At 45.5% G+C, this 26,055-nt stretch overlaps 1 protein-coding gene across 2 annotated transcripts in view; it reads right to left on the reverse strand.

The window, feature by feature from the left end:
- The window catches only part of gtf2e2 (general transcription factor IIE, polypeptide 2, beta), a 64,872-nt gene extending 40,843 nt beyond the window's left edge, over positions 1–24,029 (reverse strand). Inside the window, exons 1-3 of one of the 2 annotated variants that reach the window (XM_038792338.1) lie at positions 23,877–23,895; positions 23,366–23,520; positions 5,733–5,894 (exon numbers count right to left, since the gene is read on the reverse strand). In XM_038792338.1, coding sequence (XP_038648266.1) covers positions 5,733–5,892 — 160 coding nt within the window. In that variant the 5' untranslated portion in view covers positions 5,893–5,894; positions 23,366–23,520; positions 23,877–23,895. Of the gene's footprint in view, positions 1–5,732; positions 5,895–23,365; positions 23,521–23,876 lie in introns of both variants that reach the window. The other variant, XM_038792337.1, reaches the window with a different exon arrangement.
- Positions 24,030–26,055: the final 2,026 nt, after the last annotated feature.

A 26,055-nucleotide genomic window follows, 5' to 3' on the forward strand; every position in this document is an offset into this window, starting at 1 on the left:
GCTGGGGACCAGGTAAATGGAGAGTATTCCATAATCATCTCTGTCCTGGGAAATCAATGCAGGAAATCCTCAGAGTACTGTGCTAGGCCCAAACATCATCAGCTGCTTCCTTCTCTCCATTATAAGATCAGGAGTGGGGATGTTCGCTGATGATTATACAAATTCAGTATAATTCATGACCCCTCAGATACTAAAGCAACCTGCATTCACATGCAGCAAGACCTTGGATGGCATTCAGGCTTGGGCTGATAAGTGACAGGTAACATTTGCACCATATAAGCGCTAGGCAATGAAACTCCAGGCATTACCATCGCTGAATCCCCAACTGTCATAATCCTGGGAGGTTACCATAGAACTATAGAATGCCTGCAGTGCAGAAGGAGACCATTCGGCCCATCGTAGTCTGCACCGACCCTTCAAATGAGCATTCTATCCATGCCCACTCCTCCTATCCCCGTAACTCCATAACAAGCTGCACACCCTTGGAAACCAAGGACAATTTAGCACAGCCAATCCATGTAAACTGCGCGTATATGGACCGTGGGAGGAAACCCACGCAGACATGGGGAGAACGTGCAAACCCCACAGTCAATGACCCCAAGCTGGAATCGAACCCGGGTCCCTGGCACTAAGGCAGCAGTGCCAACCATTGTGCCACTTTGCCACCCTAGGTACCATTGACCAGAAACTGAACTGGAGCAGCCACAATACTACAAGAGCAGCACAAAGGCTGGGAATTTTGCAGAAAGCAATCCACCTCCCAATTCCCAAGGCCTGACCACCACCTATAAAGCACAAGTCAGGATTACAATGGAATACTCTCCACTGGCCTGGATGAGCGCAGCTCCAACAACAAGAAGTTCATTACCATCCAGGACAAAGCAGCTGGCTTAATTGAACCCCTTCCACCACCTTAAAACATTTACTCCCTTCACCACCAACACACAGTAGCAGCATTGTGTACTGGCTACAAGATGCACTGCAGCAACTCATCAAGGCTAATAGGAATGTACTTGTATACTCTACTTAGTTTTTATCCTTCTTGCCAATATGGACAATTTCACATTTGCCCACATTATATTCCATTTGCCAGATCTTTTGCCCACTCACTTAACCTATCTATACCCCTTTGTTACTTCCTTACGCCCGCTTCACAACTTACTTTTCTTTGTATCATCAGCAAATTTAGCAACCAGACCGTTGGTCCATTAATCAAAATTATTCATATAAATTGCAAAAAGTTGATGTCCCTGCACTGATCCCTCTGGCACACCACTCATTGCACCCTGCCAACCAAAAAGTGACCCATCGTGCCTACTGTTTCCTGTAAGCAAGCCAATCTTCTATTAATGCCAATATATTACTTTTATCTTCTACAATAACCAATTGGGGTGGCACCTCATCAAATGTATATCCACTGGTTGCTCGTTATCCACAACACGTTACTTCTTCAAAGAATGCTCAATAAATTGGTTAAACATGATTTCCCTCTCACAAACCACGTTGACTGCCTGATGGCCTTGAAGTTCTCCGAGTGCTCTATAACAGCTTTGACCATTGAAATCCGCCATGATTATTGTCACACCTTTTTGATAAGCCCCCATTATTTATGCCATTATACTCCATCCTACTGTATGGGTACTTTTAGTGGGCCTATTCAGCACTCCAAAAAGTGACTTCTTGCCTTTATAATTTCCAATCTCTAACCAAACAACTTCTCCTGGTTTTCAGAACCTAGATTATCCCACGTTATGCTAATACCACCATTAATTAAGTCACCCCCAAACTTTTCCTACCTTCCTAATGTCACGTATCTTTCAAAATTCATGTTCCAATGCATGTCATCCTGCAGCCATGTCTCTGCAATGACTATAAGATCATACTTATTAATTTCTAACTGCACCGTTCATCTGTTCGGTTTCAAATGTCATGCATTCAGATACAGAGCCTTCAGTTTTGTTCTTGTTATTCTTTTAATCTCCAGCCTCATCTGCTGATTAACTCTTAGGTTTGTACTTTCTATCCCTTCCTGTCACGGTCTATTTATCATTTCCCATATTAGTACCCTTCTCTCTTGCCTTCTCTCTACTCTTGATTTACCACATCTTCCCAAAATGGATCCCTTGCCCCCACTATTTAGTTTAAAATCCTCGCTATGCCCCTTGTTATGCAGCTTGCTAGAACACTGGTCCCAGCACAGTTCAGAACAGTTCAGGTGTAAACTATTCCAATGGTACAGCCTCCTTTCCCTAGTGCTGATGCCAGTGCCCCACAAACCGGAAACCACTTCTCCCATACCGGTCTTCGAATCACACATTCATCTCTCTAATCTTTTGCGCTATGCCAATTTGCTCATGGTTCAAGTTATTAATCCTGAGATTGCCACCTTGGAGGTTCTGCTTCTTAATTTAGTGTCTAGCTTCTCATATTGACCATGCAGAACCTTTTTTTCCGGCCTGTCTTTGGTACTTACACGGACCACAATGACTAGATGCTCTCCGTCCAACTGCAAGTTCCTCTCCAGCCCTGAACAGACGTTCCAAACTTTGGCATGGGACAGGTTAACACAGCCTCTGTGCTCTCATTCTCTGCTGCAGAGAACAGTGCCAATTCCCTTCACTATATTGTCCCTTACTACTACAACATTCCCTTTTGCTCCCTCCACTTGAATGGCTTCCTGTACTATGGTGCCATGTCCAGTCAAGGCATCCACCCTGCAGCCCCCATTTTCATCCAAGCAGAAAGAACCTCAAATCTGTCAGACAATTGCAAAGGCTGACACTCATGCCTTCTGGATTGCCTCACCTGCCTCATTCGCAATCACACCCTTCTGTCCCTGACCAGTGACTTTTCACAGAATCACAGAATAATACAGTGCAAAAGAGACCCTTTGGCCAATTGAGTCTGCACCGATGCATGAAAATATCTGACCTGCCTATCTAATCCTATTTGCCAGCACGTGGCCCATAGCCTTGAATGTTATGACATGCCAAGTGCTGATCCAGATCATCACTTTAAAAGGATGGGAGGTAACCCATCTCTACCATCCTCCCAGGCAGTTTTTCCTCAAATCCCCCCTAAACCTTCTGCCCCTGACCTTGAACTCATGTCCCCTCGTAACTGACCCTTCAACCTATAGGGAACAGCTGCTGCCTATACACCTTGTCCATGCCCCTCAGTTTCATACACCTCAATCAGGTCGCCCTTTTTAAAAGGGGTGTGACCACCTCCAGAGACAAAGTGTCCAGGTAACTTTGCTCCTACCTGATGCATTGCTGTGTCTGAAGCTCCGCCTCCAGCTCGATAACTCTGAGCTGAAGGAGCTTAAGCTACAAATACTTAATGTCGATGTGTTTACCTGGATCACACTGGCATCCAGGAGCCCCCATATGCTCCAGCCATGACACATCACCTATCCTGCTAACTTTATTGTTTTTATTAACTCGTTAATTATCTTCTTTTTATATATTTTATTATCCTTACCCCTATTCATATACTACTTCAAACTTTAGAAATAGAGTTAGCTTCTTCTTTCCCCCCCTCCCCCCCCCCCCCCTCCCCCCCCCATACAGCTTCTTCCCCCCATACAAAAGTAAGAGCTAATTCCTACAGGGTGCAAATGTTAGAAAAAACAAAGCAGCATCTCCTTCCTCTCGTTACACAGTCCACTGAGTCACCTAACTCCCAGCATCTGTAAGTTGCACTGAGCTGCCTATATTTATATGCTCTGAATCTGAAGAGTTAGCACAGCCCCAAGCACTGAAAATGACTTTTTAAAATGGACTTTCACAATTCGTTCTCATTAAAATCGCCTGCTGCTCTCGCTCCTTTGAGAGCACCTTCCAAACCTGCAACCTTTACAGAGGAACAGAGGCTGCCTCATGAAACCCTGGCTGGAATCTATACTGGCTGCAAAAGCACTCAAGTCAAAGCATAAACTGCTATTGCGATATAGACTTTGATACCCACTCCAAGTCTATGACTATGTAACACACATCCAGACACAGGTGATCAACTTTGCAGCAGGACAAAGGATGGACAAAAGAAGCCATCAGACTCCTTAATAAGCTGATGGCTGGTCAGACAAAGGGAGTTTCAGAGGACAATGGTCTTGATTGAACCACTATCGATAAACAGGAGTATCCTGTATTTCCCATCAGCCAACGGGGTCTGGCTAGGTCAATGACCGGTCATGGGCGTATACATATGACTCAATGCACACTTCCCAGTATAAGAAAGCAGCATTGAACAGATCTGGAGAGAGAAGCCGAGAGTTGCCCAGGCACAACAATCGCAAGAAGAGCCCTGGGTTTCAAACCCAGAGAAGACATCAACATCGAGTGATCGTAGCCTGCCAGCCTCCATTACTAAGTGTGGGTAACCTGAATCTCAGCTGAGAGTCGGAGTCCTATTTTCTCGAGTAGCAGAATTGTGAATAAAATTGCATTAAACTGAGAACCTGTTTTGTCCTTTGTTCATATCACAAATAAAGACACCTGGGTAAAACTTTTGAGTAAGTAAACTGGTTGCACGTTTCAGAGGTTTTAAAGGTACAATATATTCCTTCACTGTTACTGGGTCAAAATCCTGGAACTCTCTTTCTAACAACATATGGACTGCAGCATTTCAAGAGGGCAGCATACCATCAACTTCTCAAGGGAAATTAGGGATGGGCAATAAATGCTGGCTCAGCCAGAGACATCCACATACCATGAACCAATAACAAAAAAAACCCAAAATCATACTTCTGACTTGTGCCCAGAGATGGCATTGGGAGTCAGGAAGTGAGTTACAGCATTAATGTGGTTCATCCAGTTAATTTTGTGGTCATTAGTAACTGTCCTTCAGGTACTTACCAACTTTAGAAAGTCAATGACTAAATCAGCCGTCACCACTTATTCAGGGAGTGCATTCCATTCCATGGTCCCTTGCTGTGTAAAAACATTTTCCCCTCATGTCACTATTGTTTCTTTCACCAATCACCTTAAATCTCTCCCTTGACAAGGGATTCAGCAATGGCGATATGTCATGGAGTCGGGATTAGATATTCTCTTTTTGGAAATGGTTTTTAATTGTGCTTTGTGTGGCATAAATTTCATTTGCCACATCTCAGCTGAAGTCTCAGCTCAGGTCCTCCTGCACAGAAGTACAGACTGCTTCATTATCTGAGGAGTTGCAAATAGCACTGGTGCAATCATGGACAAACATCTGCATATTTGACATTCTAATGGAAGGACACCTAGCATACATTCTGTGCCTCTTGCTAATTAATCTCAGTGCTTCTTTCAAGTGGTGTTTCACAAGTATTACTTGTTAATCAGCTGAGGGAAGGCAGTAGGTGGTCATGAGCAAGAGGTTTCCGTATCCATTTTAAACCTAATAGCTTGAGACTTTATGGAGTCTGGAGGGAACATTGGGGTTTCCCAAGCTCTCTCATAACTGTATATTACTGTGCTTCCACACCATTGTGCTGCCACCTCTGGTGGTTCCATCTTGACAAAGGTATAACCATCCCTGGGTAGTTTCCGAATAATAAAATTGAGCATAAATACCTGCATAATTACTGCAAAAACAAACAGTGAAATAAATGAACTTCATTTTTGGCATTGCTATTCAGTATTTGGCCATTTTATACGTCTTAAAGCCCTTTTCACTAAACACTTCAATGATGCTTTTTACCAACCTATCATGCTTCTCAAAATAAATATGTATTTGCACATAATGCAATTTACCTGAATTTTGCTTTGAGGAACTTCCCTGGTCTGGTTTTAGCTTCTTCTTTTTGGAACTAGAAGAACCTGAAGATGTAGCGACTTTTCGTTTTTCTACAGCAGGAGTAGAAAGGGCACGCTTCTTAAACAGTTCTGTTTCTCTCAACAATGCTGGATCCATATCTATAATAGAAAGAACGGAATAGAGTTTATTTTAATATCTGTTTATAAACAACCCTAAAGTAAACATTTCAATTTAAAGAACACTAAAATCTTAATGTTAGCTTTGATAGCAAGCTTGTCAAGTGAGAAACAACAAGGTGCCGTTCAGTTCAATTCCCAGTTTGTCCCAAATTACATCTCAATCACAGTTTCTCAGGGAAAGGTAATGACTAGCATTCTCACAGCTGATGTATAGCCAAAGTGTCACCGAGATATTCCTTGCACTTCAATCTTTACTTGTTGACTAACAGCCCCCATCTTTCATCAATAATAAAAATGAATAACTTAGGCAAGGCACCAGGTGACCAGAACAAATGCCAATGCGGATCCATGTTTTAGGGTAGTTGAGTAAAACTGGCAGAGAGAAAAAGACGCACACAGCTTCATACACGCTGACAATACCAAGCTCTATCTCAGCATCATCAGGTGACTCCTCCACTGTTGTTAAATTATCAGGCTGCTGGTCAAATATCCAGTACTGGATGAGCAGACATTTCCTCCAATTAACTATCAGGACGACTGAAGGCATCTTGGGTCCCCATTCCAAACTGCTTTCCCTAGCTACTGACTGCATCCCTCTTCTGGCCAACTGCCCAAGACGAAATCAGACCTCACAACTTGGTACCACCTTGGCTGAGGTATGTTTCTCACACATCAGTGCGGAGGTCTCCTATTTCCACCTCTGTAACATTGTTAAGCTTCTCCTGTGCCTCAGCTCATCTCATGCTGAAACCCGCACTCATGCCTTTTTTAGCCTAGACTTATATGTTCCACCATTCTCCTGGCTTGGCTCCCACATAATAAACTTGAGGTCATCCAAAACTCTGCAGCCCAAGTCTTTACTAACTGATCTCTACCAACCCAGAGTCAAGCAACATCCTTAAAATTCTGATCCTTGTTTCTATGGCCTTGCCCTCTGTCTGTGAAATCTCCAATCCGAGAAATCCCGCACCTTGATCTGCCCCAATTTAAATTGCTCCATCATTAGTAGCCGTGTCTTCAACTGCCTAGGCCCTAGGACTCCTCTCCGAAACTCCTCTTCTTCATTCTTTAAGATGATCTTCAAAAACTACCCCTTTGATCAAAATTTAAACATTTAATCCAATATGAACCTCATGTGGTTCAGCGTACAGTTTTCTTTTATAAAACCCTATGAAGAGAAGAAGTTGGACTCGAGTTAAAAGACACTTAAGCTTTGAAGATGGGAGGTGGCGGTGGTTTGTAATTGTGTTCTGTTTTAAACAAGATTGTATTCAGTCTTGGGCGAGAGAGTGGGCTAGAGGGATGGTTGGAGGGTGCTTTGTTTAGTAGGTAGTGGACACATGGGGGGGGGGGGCTGAGGTAGCATTACCCTTCGGAGGACTGGCTTTTGTTTTAATTGAATGTATCTGTCCTGCTTTATGGTTATGTAAACGATTTCTGGAGAGCTGATGTTTACTTACTGGGGAATGTGATCCTGTAAATAGGGTTTTTTTGTGGGGAGAGGGGTTCGAACAATAAGGTGATTGTCTGATCGGCGCCAGGGGCAGGGGTCATCAGGGTCAGCATGGATCAGCTGACTCTCGGAAGCGTGGTGGGGGGGGTGAGTTAGTGTTGAGTTCGTGTTTGATTTGGGAGATTTGGTTTCTGCTCCTATGGGGGGGGGGGGGGGGGCTGCTTTGCTGGCAAGAGAGAAATTTTCTTCAGGGAATAAAACGAAGGTCAGGGGGGACTGCTGTTTAAGGGGGTGCGGGCTTGGGGCTGGCCTAAGAAAAGTGATGGCTAGTTGGCGGGGTGGGTGGGTGGGTGGTAGCCCCCCCCCCCCCCCCCCACCCCCCCCCCCCCCCCCCACCACCCCACCCCCCCCCCCCCCCCACCACCCCACCCCCCCCCCACCACCCCCCCACCACCCCCCCACCCTGATAACGTGGAACACGAGAGGTCTGAATGGGCCAGTGAAGAGAGCACGCGTGTTCGCGCATTTAAATGGACAAAAGGCAGACGTGGCAATGCTTCAGGAGACGCATCTAAAGGTCGCAGACCAGATGAGATTAAGGAAGGGTTGGGCTAATCAGGTGTTCCACTCAGGGCTGGACTCGAAGACCAGGGGGTGGCAATTTTGATCAGTAAGCGAGTGGCATTTGAGGCTGGGAGAATTGTGGCTGATAAAGGGGATAGGTATATAATGGCGAGTGGGAAGCTGGAGGGGGTCTGAGTGGTGCTCGTGATTTACCAGGATGTTGCCTGGTATGGAGGGCATTAGCTATGAGGAGCGGTTGAATAAACTTGGTTTGTTCTCACTGGAACGACTGAGGTTGAGGGGCGACTTGATAGAGGTCTACAAAATTATGAGCGGCATAGACAGAGTGGATAGTAAGAGGCTTTTCCCCAGGGTAGAGGGGTCAATTACGGGGGGCATAGGTTTAGGGTGTGAGGGGCAAAGTTTAGAGTAGATGTACGAGACAAGGTTTTTTTTTTTTACACAGGGGGTAGTGGGTGCTTGGAACTCACTGCCGGAGGAGGTGGTGGAAGCAGGGACGATAGTGACATTTAAGGGGCATCTTGACAAATACATGAATAGGATGGAAATAGAGGGATACGGACCCAGGAAGCGTAGAAGATTGTAGTTTAGTCGGGCAACATGGTCGGCACGGGCTTGGAGGGCCGAAGGGCCTGTTCCAGTGCTGTACTTTTCTTTGTTCTTTGTCTATGCTCCGAACTGGGACGACGTGGATTTTATGAGGCGCGTGCTGGGTAAAATCCCGGACCTTGAGTCACACAACTTGGTCATGGTGGGTGGGGGGGGGGGGGGGGGGGGGTTGGAAACTTCAATACGGTTACTGAACCTGAATTGGACCGCTCAAAATCCAGGACAGGGAAGAGGCCGGTGGGGGAAAAGGAGTTGAAGTGCTTTATGGAGCAGATGGGGGGTGTAGACCCCTGGAGGTTTACACAGCCGAGGGTAAAAGGGTTTTCCTTTTTCTCCCATGTCCACAAAGTTTATTCCCGTATTGATTTTTTTGTTCTGGGCAGGAGGTTGATCCCGAAGGTGGCGGGGACGGAATATTCAGCGATTACAGTCTCGGACCATGCCCTGCACTGGGTGGATTTGCGGCTTAGGGAGGAGAGAGGGCCGCGTCCACTGTGGAGACTGGATGTGGGGTTGTTAGCGGACGTGGTGGTCTGCAGGTAGGTAAATAAGAGTATCCAGAACTACCTGGAAACAAAAGACACGGGAAGTCCTGAAGGCAGTTGTCAGACGGGAACTAATATCGATCCGGTCTCAGAAAAAAGAGGGAAAGGGCGGAGAGGGGGAATTTGGTGGAGGAGGTACATCGGGTGGATAGGAAGTATGCGGAGGCCCAAGATGCGGGACTCCTGAGGGAGCGGCGCAAGCTTCAGGCGGAGTTTGAATTGTTGACCACAAGGAAAGCAGTTGAACAGCTGAGGAAGGCTAAGGGGGCAGTGTATGAGTATGGGGAGAAGGCGAGCAGGATGCTGGCACACCAGCTTAGAAAGAGAGGCGGCCAGGGAGATTGGGGGAGTAAAAAATAAGGAGGGTAACTTGGTCTTGGACCCAGAGGGGGTGAATGAAGTTTTTAAGGAATTCTACAGCAAACTATACGAGTCGGAACCCCCGGCGGGTGCGGAAGGGATGAGGCAATTCCTGGACCAGTTGAAGTTCCCGAGGGTGGAGGAGGGCCTAGTGGAGGAGCTGGGGGCCCCGATCGAGATAGAAGAAATTATTAAGGGGCTAGAGGGCATGCAGTCGGGCAAAGGTCCGGGGCCGTATGGCTTCTCGGTGGAATATTTAAAAAAAGAGAGATATTGAGCCCACTGCTGATGAGGACCTTCAATGAGGCGAGAGAGAAGAGAATCCTCCCCCCTATAATGTCACAGGCCTCGATCTCACCCATTCTTAAATGGGAGAAGGACCCTGAACAGTGGGGGTCTTACAGGCCAATCTCGTTACTAAATGTGGATGCCAAGCTATTGGCTAAGATCTTGGCTCCACGGATAGAGGATTGTGTCCCGGGGGTGATAGGGGAAGACCAGACTGGATTCGTTAACGGCAGGCAACTTAATGCCAATATGCGGAGGCTTTTAAATATTGTTATGATGCCCTTGGAAAGAGAGGAAGCAGAGGCTGTGGCAGCGATGGATGCAGAGAAAGCTTTCGATCGGGTGGAGTGGAAGTACCTGTGGGAGGCGCTAGATAGGGTGAACTTGGTGAGGGCTTTATCCGGTGGGTGCGACTGCTGTACCAGGCGTCTGTGGCAAGCGTGCGTACGAACCGGCTTAGGTCAGGATATTTCAAAACTGCACCAGGGAACGAGGCCAAGGGTGTCCCCTCTCCCAGTTATTATTTGCTCTAGCCATTGAGCTGCTGGCCATGGCGTTGAGAGCTTCAAGGAACTGGCAGGGGCTGGTCAGGGTTGGGGTGGAACACCGGGTCTCGTACTACGCGGATGATCTCCTCCTGTATACTTCGGACTCACTGGAAGGGATGGGGGAGGTCATGCGGATCTTGAGGGAATTTGGCAGTTTTTCAGGGTATGAATTGAACGTGGGGAAGAGTGGGTTGTTTGTGATCCAGGCTAAAGGGAAGGAGAAGAGACTGAGTGAGCTGTGAATGAGGAGGGTAGCGAAGAGCTTTCGTTACCTGGGAATACAGGTGGCCCGGAAGTGGGATTCGTTGCATAAGGTTAATCTGACCCGGCTGGTGAAACAAATGGAAGGATACTTTAAAAGATGGGACATGCTCCCGCTGTCACTGGCGGGGAGGGTACAGACCGTGAAAATGACCGTCCTCCCCAGGTTGCTATTTGTATTCCAGTGCCTTCCAATCTTCATCCCCGAGGCCTTTTTCAAGCAGGTGAATTTGTGTGGTCGAGTAAAACCCGCAAGTAAAGAGTGCTGATGGAATGCAGTCCGGGGGTGGGCTGGCGCTGCCGAACTTTTGCAACTACTACTGGGCGGCCAACATAGCCATGATCAGGAAGTGGGTGGTGGGGGAAGGTTCAGCATGGGAGTAGTTGGAGGCGGCATGTAAAGGCACCAGTTTGGGAATACTGGTAACGGCACCTCTGCCATTCTCATTGGCTTGTTACTCCACAAGTCCAGTGGTGGTGGTGGCACTGAAGATCTGGGGGCAGTGAAGGAGACACAAGGGGGTGGAAGGAGCATCGGTCTGGACCCCGATATGTAATAACCACAGGTTCCTACCGGGCAGGATGAATGCCGGGTTTCAGAGCTGGCAGAGGGCGGGTATCAAAAGAATGGGTGACTTGTTTATAGATGGGAGCTTTCCCAGCCTGCAGGCGCTGGAGGACAAATTTAAACTGCCGCCAGGGAACGGCTTTAGGTATCTACAAGCACGGGCTTTCCTGAGGAAACAGGTGGTGGCCTTCCCGCTCCTGCCGCCACGTGGGATACAGGATATAGTGGTTTCCGGTACTGGGTGGGGGAGGGGAAGGTGTCGGATATCTATCGGGACCTGTTGGAAGCGGAGGAAACCCCGGTGGAGGGGCTTAAAGGCAAATGGGAGGAGGAGTTAAGAGGAGAGTTAGAGCCGGGTCTGTGGGCGGAAGCCCTAAGTAGGGTCAATTCCTCCTCATTATGTGCCAGGCTCAGTTTAATCCAGTTTAAGGTGGTCCAGCGGGCACACATGACAGCGGTGAGGATGAGCAAGTTTTTCGGGGTAGAATGTGCGAGGTGTGCGGGAAACCCAGCAAACCATATTCATATATTTTGGGCATGCCCGAAACTTGGAGGGTTCTGGCAGGGGTTTGCCAAGGCAATGTCCAAGGTGCTAGGTACGCAGGTGGTGCAGAGTCCAGAGGTGGCGATCTTTGGTGTGTCAGAAGACCTGGGAGTTCAGGGAGTGAAAGAGGCCGACGTTCTGGCCTTTGCCTCCCGGTAGCCCGGAGACGGATCTTGTTAATGTGGAGGGACTCGAAACCCCCGAGTGTAGAGACCTGGGTCAGTGACATGGCTGGGTTTCTCAGCCTCGAGAAAATAAAAAGTTTGCCTTAAGAGGATCAATGCTAGGGTTCTCCCGGAGGTGGCATTCATTCGTCGTTTTCACCATGTTAATGTTTACTGTTCTTTTTCTGTTTTTGTTATAAAATTTTACAAATACTTCAATAAAAATATTTAAAAAAATAAAACTCTGAAGAGTCTTGGAAGGTTTTACTATGTTAAGGATACTATATAAATGAGGTTTTGGTTGTTCAATTATCATGACATCTTATTCCCCACCCCCCAATTAAGGACTATTAGGATTAATTTGCACTCTAGTGTCTTCATTTTTAAAACATTTATAACCTCTCAAAGAAACAATTATCTAATTGGAGATAAATGGGAAAAATAAACATTTAAATTATTTGTTTCAAGTGTACAAGTCCTATTAATAGGCACTGGGATTACAATTCAATTCTTCAGATCAATCTCCTTGTAGAGGGGACACCCTACCCCCTTAAAGAGAAAGTTCATATCCAGGGAGGTCATGGGAAATCATATTGTGCTGATCCCGGGATGTCCATTGGAGTACAACATCTGCCTTCAACTTCACTTTAAACATTTCTGGTCTTCCTTTCTTCCACTTTTTCTTCCTTTAATTCAGTGTTTGAAAGCTACTTCTTTGACAAACTTTTTGGTCATCAGCCCGAATCTCCTTACTTTCCTTGAAAAATATATATAATTTTTTCTTTTACAACCCTCCTGTGAAAGACGTTGGAATGTTTTGGTACTAAATAAATGAACAGAAGTCCAAACATTTTACCACTCTTATCGATGCTTTCTTGAAGCCCTGCTATCTTCCTCATTTGCAAATTTCAAAATTGCATCCCACAGCAAGTCAGTCATTAATGTATGTCAAAAAGTGGCCAAATGATGCTTTCCTTCAGTCTGTAAAACATTCACCACAACTGTTTTTATCCCTCAGCCAGTTTTATTTCTGTCTGAGACTCCCCTTTTTAACCCATGAGTTTCAATTTTCCTAACACAGAAAGTCCATATAAAATGTCTTGCAGGTAAAGAGCGTATTTCACAATCACACAACATCCCAAAACACTTTTATAGTATAGTAGTCACTATCGTAATGTAGAAAATGTGGCAACCAATTTGCATACAAACTCCGTAAACAGCAATGACCAGGGAATTTGTTGTGATGTTGATTGAGGGATAAATATTGGCCACTCCTTCAAAATAGTGCCATGTAACCTTTGATTTCCACCTAAGAAGGCAAATCCAAAAGACAGCACCTCTGACTGCGCAAATCTCCTTCAGTACTGCATGACATTAACTACATGTCTTCATTCAACCACATTGTTACTTCATCAAAAAAACTCAAATAAATGATTCAAACAGATTTTCTCACATATACCAGTCCATTCCTGCCTAAGTGACTATTTTTTCCTCTGATTTTTGCTTCTAAAGCTTCACCACCAACATTAAACTGACTGGCTTGTATTTGCCAGGTTTATCGACCCCTTTTTAGAACAAGGTTGGAAAGTTTGTAATCCTACAAATCCTTCTGGCATAGCTCCAGTATCCAGGAAGAACTGGAAGACTGAGCAATCTGACTCCACTTATAGGTCTTCATATTGGTCCTGAATCAGTCCAACCACACCACAGCCGTTTTACTATTAATAAGCCTATAGGTGGCTTTTTTTTTTAAAAAGAAGACTTTCTACAGCGCAGGAGGCCATTCAACCCATCGAGTGCACCGACTCTCTGAAAGAGCATCTCCTTGGGCCCACCCCGATAACTTGCACATTTTGGACAATGAGGGGCAATGTAGCATGGCCAAATCACCTAACCTGCACATCTTTGGACTGAGAGGAAACCAGAGCATCCGGTGGAAAGCCATGCAGACACTGGGAGAACATGCACATTCCACAGACACCTAAGCTGAAATTGAACCCGGGTCCCTGGCACTGTGAGGTAACAATGCTAACTGTGAGGCAGCAGTGCCAACCACTTGATTCCTTTATGTTGGCCACTAATCTCTGCTCAAAATGCTCACTTTTCTCATTTCCTATTTCACTGCCTCAACCTTTTATATACAGCCTGATTTACCCTTGCATTAGCAAACTGATGTTCACCGGAAGGCCTCTTTTTTGGCTTCACCTTACTCTCGAACTCTGATTGCCGAGGTGTTTTTGTAGCGGTTGAATACAACTGAATGGCTTGCTGGGCCATTTCAGAGGGCATTTAAGAGTTAACCACATTGCTGTGGGTCAGGAGTCACATGTAGGCCAGATTGCTGTGGGTCTGGAGTCACATGTCGGCCAGACCAGTTAAGGACGGCAGATTTCCTTCCCTAAAGGACATTAGTGAATCAGATGGGTCTTTATAACAGATGGGTCTTTATAACAATCGACAATGGTTTAATGGTCATCATTAGACTTTTAAAAAAAATTTAGTGTACCCAATTCATTTTTTCCAATTAAGGGGCAATTTAGTGTGGCCAATCCACCAACCCTGAACATTTTTGGGTTGTGGGGGTGAAACCCACGCAAACACAGGGAGAATGTGCAAACTCCACACGGACAGTGACCCAGAGCCGGAATTGAACTTGGGACCTCGGCGCCATGAGGCCACAGTGCTAACCCACTGCGCTGCCCATAATTAGACTTTTAATTCTAGATATTTTATGGAGTTTAAATTCCACCACCTGCCGTGAGATTCGAACTCGAGTCCCCAGATCATTATCCTGGGTCTCTGAGGATTACTAGTCCGGTGACAATACCACTATGCCACCGCCTCCCCAGTTATGGATGACAAACTCGCTTGTTAGCACAGACTATTAGTGCTCATGATACTGAGCTGCAGAACACTAATAAGAGGCTTGATTAAACAGAGGAGAGAATCCTGACTTGAAAATGCAACTGAGGTAGGCTTGCAATTCTTGGAAAAACCAGCTACATGGTACATCAGAATTCCTGGAGAATCTGGAGAACCTGAGGAAAAATGACCGTGTTGTTGGTTTTCTGGGAGTGACGGGTATGCTGCCTATTAAATTCTTTGCGAGCTGGCTGCCACATTTTCTTAAGCTAGATAGGAAAGCTGTGCACATTAAATTGAAAATGGCAGATTGAATCCTGTCTTTGAGGAGTCAGCAACCCCAGCCGTAATTATTCATTTTCATAACTTCAGAGACTGCCAAAGAGTATTGGAAGTGGCAAAGCGTGGTGGGATCTGGTTCTATAAGGGGAAAAGGGAGGTGACGAGGTGGCTCAGTGGTTAGCACTGCTGTCTCACAGCACCGAGAACCTGGGTTCGATTCCGGCTCCGGGTCACTGTCCGAGTGGAGTTTGCGCATTCTCCCAGTGTCTGCGTGGATTTCACCCCCAAAACCCAAAGATGTACAGGGTAGGTAGATTGGCCACACAAAATTGCCGCTTAATTGGAATTTTTTTTTAAAAACAGGGAAAAGGGTCTTTTTCTTCCAAGGTATCTCGGCAGCAATGCAACAGCAGCGTAGAGACTTCAATGAAATTAGAAAATTACTCAAGGCTGTTCAAGTGAATTACATCCTGCTTTATCCTGCGATACAGGAGGGTGGTATCTGACAATTCCATAAAGATATTCAACAATCTGGCTCAGACCTTGGCTTTTGTGAACACCATAGAAGGCAATATCTTGAGGTAACAGTTTGCAGATCACATTGAATGTTAAGAATACTTAAGAATCTCAGAGACTTCCATTTATCTTGAATGGAAACATTCTTCAATGTGCTGATTCTAGCTAAGAGGCGTGTGGTGTCAGTGGTATGGTAGTGCAGTTGTGCGACAGGTACCCGTCTTCTTATCCATACGTTTATGATGGTAATCTAAGATTTATGGTCTCCTTACTTTAATTGTGATAAATGTGAGTAGTGCCACTGCCGGAAGGTTGGCGCGTGCTTTAAGTCTTCAAGGGTGGGGTCAAAATGCAGGAGTTGCATTTGGATTCCATTTTCATTCTCAGGCATATATTTTCTCCTCTTCTCTGAGAAGTATCCTGTGTGTAATGAAGGAAAGATTGTAGGGATAGCCCTCCAGGTCCTCACATGTGCTGAGGAATGTCCCCTGAGAATTAATGTAATTGCAAATGTTATGTTTTTTTTGTTTTGGGGTTAAAGAATTGTTAACTGGATGCTGCAAAGGTACAGGCAGGTATCTGATCCAAGATGTTATATTATGTATATGGTGCCTCCAGTCGTATGGTATGACTGGAGATGGGAGAGTATGTTTTGGTGCATGTCCGAAAGTGTCGTCAAAACCTTATCCCATATTTTCTCTGGCTGATTGAGCAATGGCAGCAGCCATATTAAAAATTTGTTCCTGGGGAGTACATCATCTTATAAAGAGAAAAAAGATCTTGCCCTTCTTTAAAAAAGGAGAAAGTTGACAAAGTTCTGTTGCAAGAAACTCATTTAGATGACAAGGCGCACGCACTTAAGGTGCCCTAACTGGGACAGGTGTCGTGGCATAACAGTATCAATTAACAAAAATGTGCCTTTCGAAGTAGCGAATTGTGTTAAAAACAAAGGGGGTAGATATGAGATTGTCAAGGGACTTTTATAGAGGGAACATGTCTCGAATATGAATGTGCATGGTCCACCACCAAATGATTCCCCGATCTTTTTACTAAAGCCTTCATGGATTTTGCTGATTTGGCATCAGCTAATTCCTTTATAGGTGGGTACTTCAATTATCACCTTTATCCACGGAAAAACTCCAAGTAACGAGGACCCACCCCCCCTCACGTAACGAAAACCCCAACCCAATTCCCCCCCCCCCCCCCCCCCCTCCCCCTCCCCCTCCCCCCACCCAACAGGCAAGGGAACTAGCATCAGTTTGTGAGGAGGTGGAGTACTGGGATGTATGGAGAACACTATCATAAGGATGAAGAATTAACTTTTTTCTGCTCATCAATGTCATTCTAGAATTGACTATTTCTTCATGCCAAGCGCAATCCTGCACTTGGTGGCCTCCCCAATTCTAATCGGCAGTATAGTGGTCTCTCACTCCCTCCTCCTCCTCTTGCTCCCCTGGGAATATGATGCTATTGGTATTACTGAGACTTGGTTGAGGGAAGGCAGGACTGGCAACTGAATATCCCAGGGTATAGATGCTTCAGGAGGGATAGAGAGGGAGGTAGAAGGGGTGGAGGAGTTGCATTACTCGTCAGAGATGATATCATAGCTGTGATTAAGGAGGGCACGATGGAGGATTCGAGCACTGAGGCAATATGGGTGGAGCTGAGAAATAGGAAGGGGGCAGTAACATTGTTGGGACTTTACTACAGGCCTCCCAAAAGCGAGCATGAAGTAGAGGTACAAATATGCAGACAGATTATAGAAAAATGTAGGAACAATAGGGTGGTTGTGATGGGAGATTTTAACTTTCCCAACATTGAATGGGATTCGTGTAGTGTTGGAGGCGTAGATGGAGCAGAGTTTGTAAGGAGCATCCAGGAGAGTTTTTTAGAGCAGTATGTAAATAGTCCAACTCGGGAAGGGGCCATACTGGACCTGGTATTGGGGAATGATCCCGGCCAGGTGGTTGATGTTTCAGTCGGTGATTACTTTGGGAATAGTGATCACAATTCCGTAAGTTTTAGAATACTCATGGACAAGGACAAGAGGGGTCCGAAAGGAAGAGTACTAAATTGGGGAAAGGCAGAGTATAACAAAATTCGGCAGGAGCTAGGGAATGTGGATTGGAAGCAGCTGTTTAAGGGTAAATCCACATTTGAAATGTGGAAGTCTTTTAAGGAAAGGTTGATTTGAGTGCAGGACAGACACGTTCCTGTGAAAATGAAAGATAGAAATGGCAAGATTAGGGAACCATGGATGACGGGTGAAATTGTGAGACTAGCTAAGATGAAAAAGGAAGCATACATAGGATCGAGGCAACTCAAAACTGATGAAACTTTGGAGGAATATCGGGAAAGTAGGATGAATCTCAAACGCGCAATAAAGAGGGCTAAAAGGGGTCATGAAATATCTTTGGCTAACAGGGTTAAGGAAAATCCCAAAGCATTTTATTCGTATGTAAGGAGCAAGAGGGTAACTAGAGAAAGGATTGGCCCACTTAAAGACAAAAGAGGGAATTTATGCGTGGACTCAAAGGAAATGGGTGAGATTCTTAATGAGTACTTTGCATCGCTATTCACAAAGGAGAGGGACAAGATGGATGTTGAGACTAGGGATGGATGTTTAAATACTCTCGGTCATACGGAAGGGGGAAGTTTTGGGTATTCTGAAAGACATTAAGGCGGACAAGTCCCCAGGACCGGATGGGATCTATCCCAGGTTACTGAGGGAAGCGAGGGTCAAAATAGCTGGGGCCTTAACAGATATCTTTGCAGTATCCTTGAGCACGGGTGAGGTCCCGGAGGACTGGAGAATTGCTAATGTTGTCCCTTTGTTTAAGAAGGGTAGCAGGGATAATCCAGGGAATTATAGACCTGTGAGCTTGACGTCAGTGGTAGGCAAATTGTTGGAGAGGATACTGAGGGATAGGATCTATTCACATCTGGAAGAAAATAGACTTATCAGTGATAGGCAGCATGGTTTTGTGCAGGGAAGGTCATGTCTTACAAACCTAATAGAATTCTTTGAGGAAGTGACAAAGTTAATTGATGAGGGAAGGGCTGTAAATGTCGTATACATGGACTTTAGTAAGGCATTTGATAAGGTTTCCCATGGCAGGTTGATGGAAAAAGTGAAGTCGTATGGGGTTCAGGGTGTACTAGCTAGATGGATAAAGAACTGGCTGGGCAACAGGAGACAGAGAGTAGTGGTGGAAGGGAGTGTCTCAAAATGGAGATGGGTGACTAGTGGTGTTCCACAGGGGTCCGTGCTCGGACCACTGTTGTTTGTGATATACATAAATGACCTGGAGGAAGGTATAGGTGGTCTGATTAGCAAGTTTGCAGATGATACTAAGATTGGTGGAGTTGCAGATAGCGAGGAGGACTGTCAGAGAATACAACAAAATATAGATAGATTGGAGAGTTGGGCAGAGAAATGGCAGATGGAGTTCAATCCAGGCAAATGCGAGGTGATGCATTTTGGAAGATCAAATTCAAGAGCGGACTATATGGTCAATGGAAGGGTTTTGGGGAAAATTGATGTGCAGAGAGATCTGGGAGTTCAGGTCCATTGTACCCTGAAGGTGGCAACGCAGGTTGATAGAGTGGTCAAGAAGGCATACAGCATGCTTGCCTTAATCGGACGGGGTATTGAGTACAAGAGTTGGCAGGTCATGTTACAGTTGTATAGGACTTTGGTTCGGCCACATTTGGAATACTGCGTGCAGTTCTGGTCGCCACATTACCAGAAGGATGTGGATGCCTTGGAGAGGGTGCAGAGGAGGTTCACCAGGATGTTGCCTGGTATGGAGGGTGCTAGCTATGAAGAAAGGTTGAGTAGATTAGGATTGTTTTCTTTGGAAAGACGGAGGTTGAGGGGGGACCTGATTGAGGTCTACAAAATTATGAGAGGTATGGACAGGGTGGATAGCAACAAGCTTTTCCCAAGAGTGGGGGTGTCAGTTACAAGGGGTCACGATTTCAAGGTGAGAGGGGGAAAGTTTAAGGGAGATGTGCGTGGAAAGTTTTTTAGGCAGAGGGTGGTGGGTGCCTGGAACGCTTTACCAGTGGAGGTGGTAGAGGCAGGCACGATAGCATCATTTAAGACGCATCTAGACAGGTATATGAATGGGTGGGAACAGAGGGAAGTAGACTTTGGAAAATAGGAGACAGGTTTAGATAAAGGATCTGGATCGGCGCAGGCTGGGAGGGCCGAAGGGCCTGTTTCTGTGCTGTAATTCTCTTTATTCCCTGTGGGCTAGACTACAACAGAGGTTATCAAACAGAGGATATCAAACACAGCACTTTAGGGTTTGTTTTTACATGCCTTTTTGTATAAAACAGAGCAGCCTGGGGATGCATTGACATCTATGGAGCATTTCTTCTCGTAAACGCTCGGCAATTTCCGAGGCCCAAAGGTTGGTGGTCCTGAATGCTCCTATATCTGAAGGGAAGTGGCCCGTGAAGGAGCTCCAAGATGGCAAGGCCCCAGGCCTGAACTGAGAATCTTTTGTTTATTAAACGGTCAACAATAACAAAGATTTAAAATCAACTATGTAACATTCCATATATCACATGAACCATTAAAAAACAAGGAAAACATCACTGTTCCATATTTGTACAAAGCGACATCAACTCACTTTCACAAAAAACACAAACACACGGTCTCACGCCTCGCAGGTTCCTCAACAGAAACAGAGCATAGAACATGTGTTATCATGTCCAGAACCTGGTCACAGAAATGATCTGCCCATCTATGTATGATTTGTTCCACGTATCAATGTCATTCTCTGTCCAGGAGCAGCAGCTGTGCAGGTCCCCCCACACGGACCAATCTCACTGGAACCAAATGTGAATTTTACAGGGAATTAAATACTTGCTAATGGACCGGTGATTGGCATGTATAGTTACTCATGTGAAGCAGGTCTGCTGCCACAGACATTCAGGGAAGTGAATATTTCCTTAATACTGAAGGCAGGCAAGAATCATGAAGAATGCGCATGCTCTAGGGTATTTTCGCTCCTGAACGTGAATTCAAAATTGTCTGAAGCAGGGTTTTTCAAACTGCGGGTCAAAACCGATGGGTCACAGGCGGGTTCCTGATCATGGGAGAAACAGCGAATGCCCACGACCTGCTTTCAACTTGAGAATTCCGGCCGTGACTGACCTTTAAAAATAAACGATGGAGTCTTCCTGCCAGAAGCGGCGGCAAAGAGGTCATGCGCCCAGCACGTACACTGATATCATCGGCCCTCTACATCCGTACTTCGAGCGTGAAATCACGTAGGAGAGATTCCTCCATTTTGTAGCTACCAGCAAGCAAGCAACAGGACTATGACGAACAGAAGATGGATCATCTTGTAATAAGAGGGTCAAAGGCACAAATAGGCCAGGATCTCACGACTGAATCTGCTGAGAAAGCTGCTCAGGAGAGTCCACTGCAGGACAAAGCCGTGCTGGTGTGAGCTGTATACTGAACTCCAGGGCTTCTGGTAAATAACCCATTAAGGAGAAAATGAAATCGGGAACAAAGCAGTATATAAAGATGATTTCTAGAGGTATGGCTTTGTTAATTGTGCCAATACAATCAGGATGCAAAGACCATGTGTGCTATATGCAGAGAAATACTGGCAAATGGAAGTTTAAAACCCTTAAAACTTAATTGGCATTTGAAGACTAATAATGGCAAGTTCCCTTGTAGCTCAGATGCTCCATCCTGGGCAACATCCTGGTGAATCTCCTCTCTCCCGCCTCCAGTACAATCACCTCCTTTCCATAGTAAGGTGACGTTCTGTTATTATATTTAGCCTTTCCAGTATCTCCATATATTGTTCACAATTGGTGGCCAAAACCATATTCCATCTGGGGGGCTAACCAAGTTTTGATACAAGTTTAGCATAGAATTGAAAAATAAAGTTATTCCTCGAGGAATAAACAGCGCTTAGTTTACTTTTATGACCTTACTGACCTGCATCAGAACTTTTAACGATTTGTGTATTTGTACTTAAAGATCATTTTGCTCCTCTACTCCAATTAAATTATTTTCCAATTGATAGGTGACCCCTAAAACCTAACTAAATGAATATCTCACTTATCCAAGTTGAAATTTGTTTGGCAATTATAAATTAATTCTGCAAATTTATTAATGTTTTACTGTAAGATGTGGCCGTTCTCCTCAGCGTTGACCATCTCTACCAATTTGGTGTCATCCACAAATTCGTTAATTGTATTGTTGTTTCTCAAGCCTAAATTGTTCATATCATCAATAAGAGTAGATCAAGCCTCCATTTCCCATCTTCTGCCAATCAGATTGGCTACCCCATACTCCTACTCTCTGTCTTGCAACCAATTAACCATTCTGCTACTGATTGTGTGACCCTGCACAATCTGGCCTTATTCATTAGTCCATTATGTGTTACTTTATTGAAGGCTCTTAAAAAATCTAGACATGTGACAGCTATTGCGTTACCCTCGTCTACACTGTGATCCCTCGAAATAATTTAAATAGAGTAGTTAATAATAATAATCTTTATTGTCACAAGTAGGCTTACATTAACACTGCAATTAAGTTATAGTGAAAAGCCCCGAGTTGCCACATTCTGGCGCCTATTCGGGTACACAGCGGGAAAATTCAGAATGTCCAAATTACCTAACAGCATGTCTTTTGGGACTTGTGGGAGGAAACCGGATCACCCGGAGGAAACTCACGCAGACACGGGGAGAACGTGCAGACTCCACACAGACAGTGACCCAAGCCGGGAATCAAACCTGCGACCCTGGCACTGTGAAGCCATAGTGCTAACCACTATGCTACCGTGCTGTGCAGTCAAGCAAATATTTTTCAGAAATCCAGATGGTATTGAACGACAAAGCAGGCTCAATAGGGTGTATGGTCTCTTGATCCTACTTCTGATATTATGTACTTATATTTGACAAAATTTCACACTGCATATAGTAGGACCATCTTTAAAATAAAACTATTAAGCAGGCCAAATACAAAATCCTTTGGCAGTTAAACAAAGAGTTGTGTTCTCAATCACTACCTTCAGTTCACAAACTCAAAAAAAATCAAATATCTAACAGTAAGAAAACCACGATAAAGATACCTTAAACTTGCACGAAGTGTTACACCTTCCCACGCAGTCACAGGTGTAACACCTGCCCCTTTACCTCTTCCCCATCTAAGGCCCGGAGCACTCCTTCCAGGAGAAGCAGCAATTCAACTGCAATTCTTTCAATTTAGTCTACTGCATTTACTGCTCACATTGGGTGACTAAATGCAGACCAGGTGACCACTTGGCAGACCACCTTTGTTCAATCCACAAGCAGGACTTCTTGTCACTTGCTATTCCAATTCACCATCTCATGCTCACATTTCTGTCCTTGGCCTGCTACAACGAAGCCCACGCAAACAGAAGGCACTGCACCTCAGCTTCCAATTAGGCACTTTACAGCCTTCTGGACTTAACACTGAGTTTAGCGACCTCAGATTATAAACTCTGTCCTCCATTTCAATATATCCCACCCCCACCCCTTCCCACCCCTTGTTTTTGGAGAGTGCTGCTACCAGGTCTTGATGTCACTATTAACAGCAGTCTTAATCTTTAATTATAATTTAAGTCTCTCCTGAACTCCCATCCAAATTCCAGCAACCACAGTATTTTGCTTTTATTGAACTAATGTGTTGTGGTCTTTTCTCCTACTACATTCCTAAATATCAGGAGCCAAAATAAAATCCACAACACCAGTAAAGAATGAAGCTACGAGAATTTAGGTGCCTATACGCTGCTGCAAAATGAATTTCTCACCTTACGTGACCCATATATGACTCAATAAGGCAGGAAATAAAATGACAAGAGACTTAACTTCTTTGTTGCTCCTATCCGCCAGCAGAACATGGAAATTAGATGGCAAATCTTCACTACTGGTTTAATATATGATCACATAACCAAGTAGCACGGTGCCATTATTTACACGGAGTGTGCAAAAGGTTATCTGCGTTCTTTCTTCACGTGTCTTCCTATTTGGTTGAAAAAGGCCAGAGTGCAGCTGCACATTCCGAGTCACAACAATCAGACTGACTGACTGAATAACTACATCCCGCACGCAACCATTCCCCCAGTGCCTCGCTCAATCACCACAAGCGCTTTCCACCACTGAAAGCTCATTGTTTCTGCCCTATTCCCATTTCATTCCGTGTAAACCACCATCCCAGGCCTGTGATGCCTTGGACAGCACTGTGCCAGCCACCCGCCCGCCTTGATTGGGAGAGGGGTCGTTAAAACTCCGGCAGCAACAATGGGGAGCCCAATGAACACTGCAGACCCGGCCTTGGGCAAGATAAAGCGACTGGAAACTTGTAACCTGTGCCTGTACCTGCACACCGACAGCCTGGGACTCCGTCTCCGGGGCAACCCTCTGATCACCGATCACGTCGACCAATTGCCGCTCGCTATCGATTGTTTACGTCTTGGAGACTGCGCCGCCCCGCCCGGGCAGGCCAGTCCTTCTGCGCCTGCGCATCTGTTCAGTTTTGCACTGCGCCTGCGTCGTTGTCTTTAACCAGCTGCTGAAGGGCTGGGGAGACAGCTCCTCCTGCCGGCCGGGGGGCTGGGAGGAGCTATCTTTCAGATAAGACAAAGGCCACACGGACTCGAAACGTTAACTTTGTTTCTCTTTCCACAAATGCTGGTGGACCTGCTGCGTTTATCCGGCGTTTTCTGGTTTTATTTTTCAATTTCTGGCATCAGCAGTATTTTAAAAAAATCATTTTTATGGGATGTGGGCTTTGCTGGCTGGGGCAGCAATTGTTACCCATCCCTAATTGCCCTCCAGAAGATGGTGCTGAACTGTCTCCTTGAACCACTGTAGACCTTGAGGTGCAGGCAATCCTACTGTACTGTTAGAGAGGAAGTTCCAGGATTTTGACACAATGAAGGAACGACAATGTAGTTCCAGGTCAGGATGGTGAGTGACTTGAAGGAGAACTTCCAGGTGATGATGTTCCCATGTACCTGCTGCCCTTGTCCTTCTAGATGGTAATGATCGTGGATTCAAAGGTGCTGCCTAAGGAACCTTGGTGAGTTCCTGCAGTCTCCCTTGCAGATGGTACACAAGACTTCCACTGTTCATTGGTGGTGGAGGGAGTGAATGTGGAACGGGTGGCCATCAAGCAGGCTACTTTGTCCTGAGTGGTGTTGAGCTTCTTGAGTATTGTTGGAGCTGCACTCATCCAAGCAAGTGAGGAGTATTCCATCACACTCTTGACTTGTGCCTTGTTGGTTGTGGGCAGGCTTTGAGGAATCAGGAGGTGAGTTACTCACCACAGGATTCCTACCCTCTGACCTGCTCTGGTAGCCACAGTATTTATATGGCTAGTCCAGTTAGGTTTCTGGTCAAGGGTAACCCCCAGGGTATTTATAGTGGGGGATTCAGTGATGGTAATGTCATTGAATGTCAAGGGGCGATGGTTTCATTCTCTCTTATTGGAGATGGCCATTGTCTGACACTTGTGTGGCGCGACAGTTACTTGCCACTTGTCAGCCCACACCTGGATATTGTCCAGGTCTTTCTGCGTTTGCACCTGGACTTCTATGGTGTCTGAGGAGTTGGGAATGATGGTGAACATTGTGCAATCATCAACGAACATCCTTCCATCTGACCTTATGTTAGAAAGAAGGTCATTGATGAAGCAGCTGAAGATAATTGGGCCAGGACACAACTCTGAGGAACTCCTGCAATGATCTTCTGGGACTGAGATGACTGACCTTTATCAACCACAACCATATTCCTTTGTGCTAGGTATGACTCCAACCAGTGGAAAGTTTTCCCCCTGATGCCCATTGACTCCAGTTTCCCGAAGCCCCTTGATGTTATACTCAATCAAATGCTGCCTCGATGTCAAGGACAGTCACTCACCTCACCTCTGGAGTTCAGCTCTTTTGTCCACGTTTGAACCAAGGCTGTAATGAGGTCAGGAGCTGAGTGATCCATGCAGAATCCAAACTGAGTGTCAGTAAGCATGTTATTGCTACGTAAGTGCCGTTTGATAGTACTGTTGATGACTCCTTCCATCACTTTACTGATGATCGAGAGAACACTGATAGGGTGGTAATTGGCCGGGTTGGATTTGTCCTGCTTTCTATGTATAAGACATAACTGGCCAATTTTCCACAATGCTAGGTAGATGCCAGTGTTGTAGCCGTACTGGAATAGCTTGGCTAGGGGTACGGCACATTCTGGAGCACAAGTCTTTAGTACTATTGCTGGAATGTCAGGACCCATAGCCTTTGCAGTATCCAGTGCCTTCATCAGTTTCTTGATACATCTAGGGTGAATCAAATTGGCTGAAGACTGACATCTGTAATGCGGAGGACCTCTGGAGGAGACCAAGATGGATCATCCACTCTGCACTTCCGGCTGAAGATTATTGCAAATGCTTCAGCCTTGTCTTTTACACAGATGTGCTATGCTCCATCATTGAGAATGGGGATATTTAAGGAGCTTCCTCCTGCAGTGGGTTGTTTAATTGTCCACTGCCTTTCACAACTGGATG

The sequence above is a fragment of the Scyliorhinus canicula genome, chromosome 3, assembly GCF_902713615.1.
Source record: "Scyliorhinus canicula chromosome 3, sScyCan1.1, whole genome shotgun sequence".
NCBI lineage: Eukaryota > Metazoa > Chordata > Chondrichthyes > Carcharhiniformes > Scyliorhinidae > Scyliorhinus > Scyliorhinus canicula.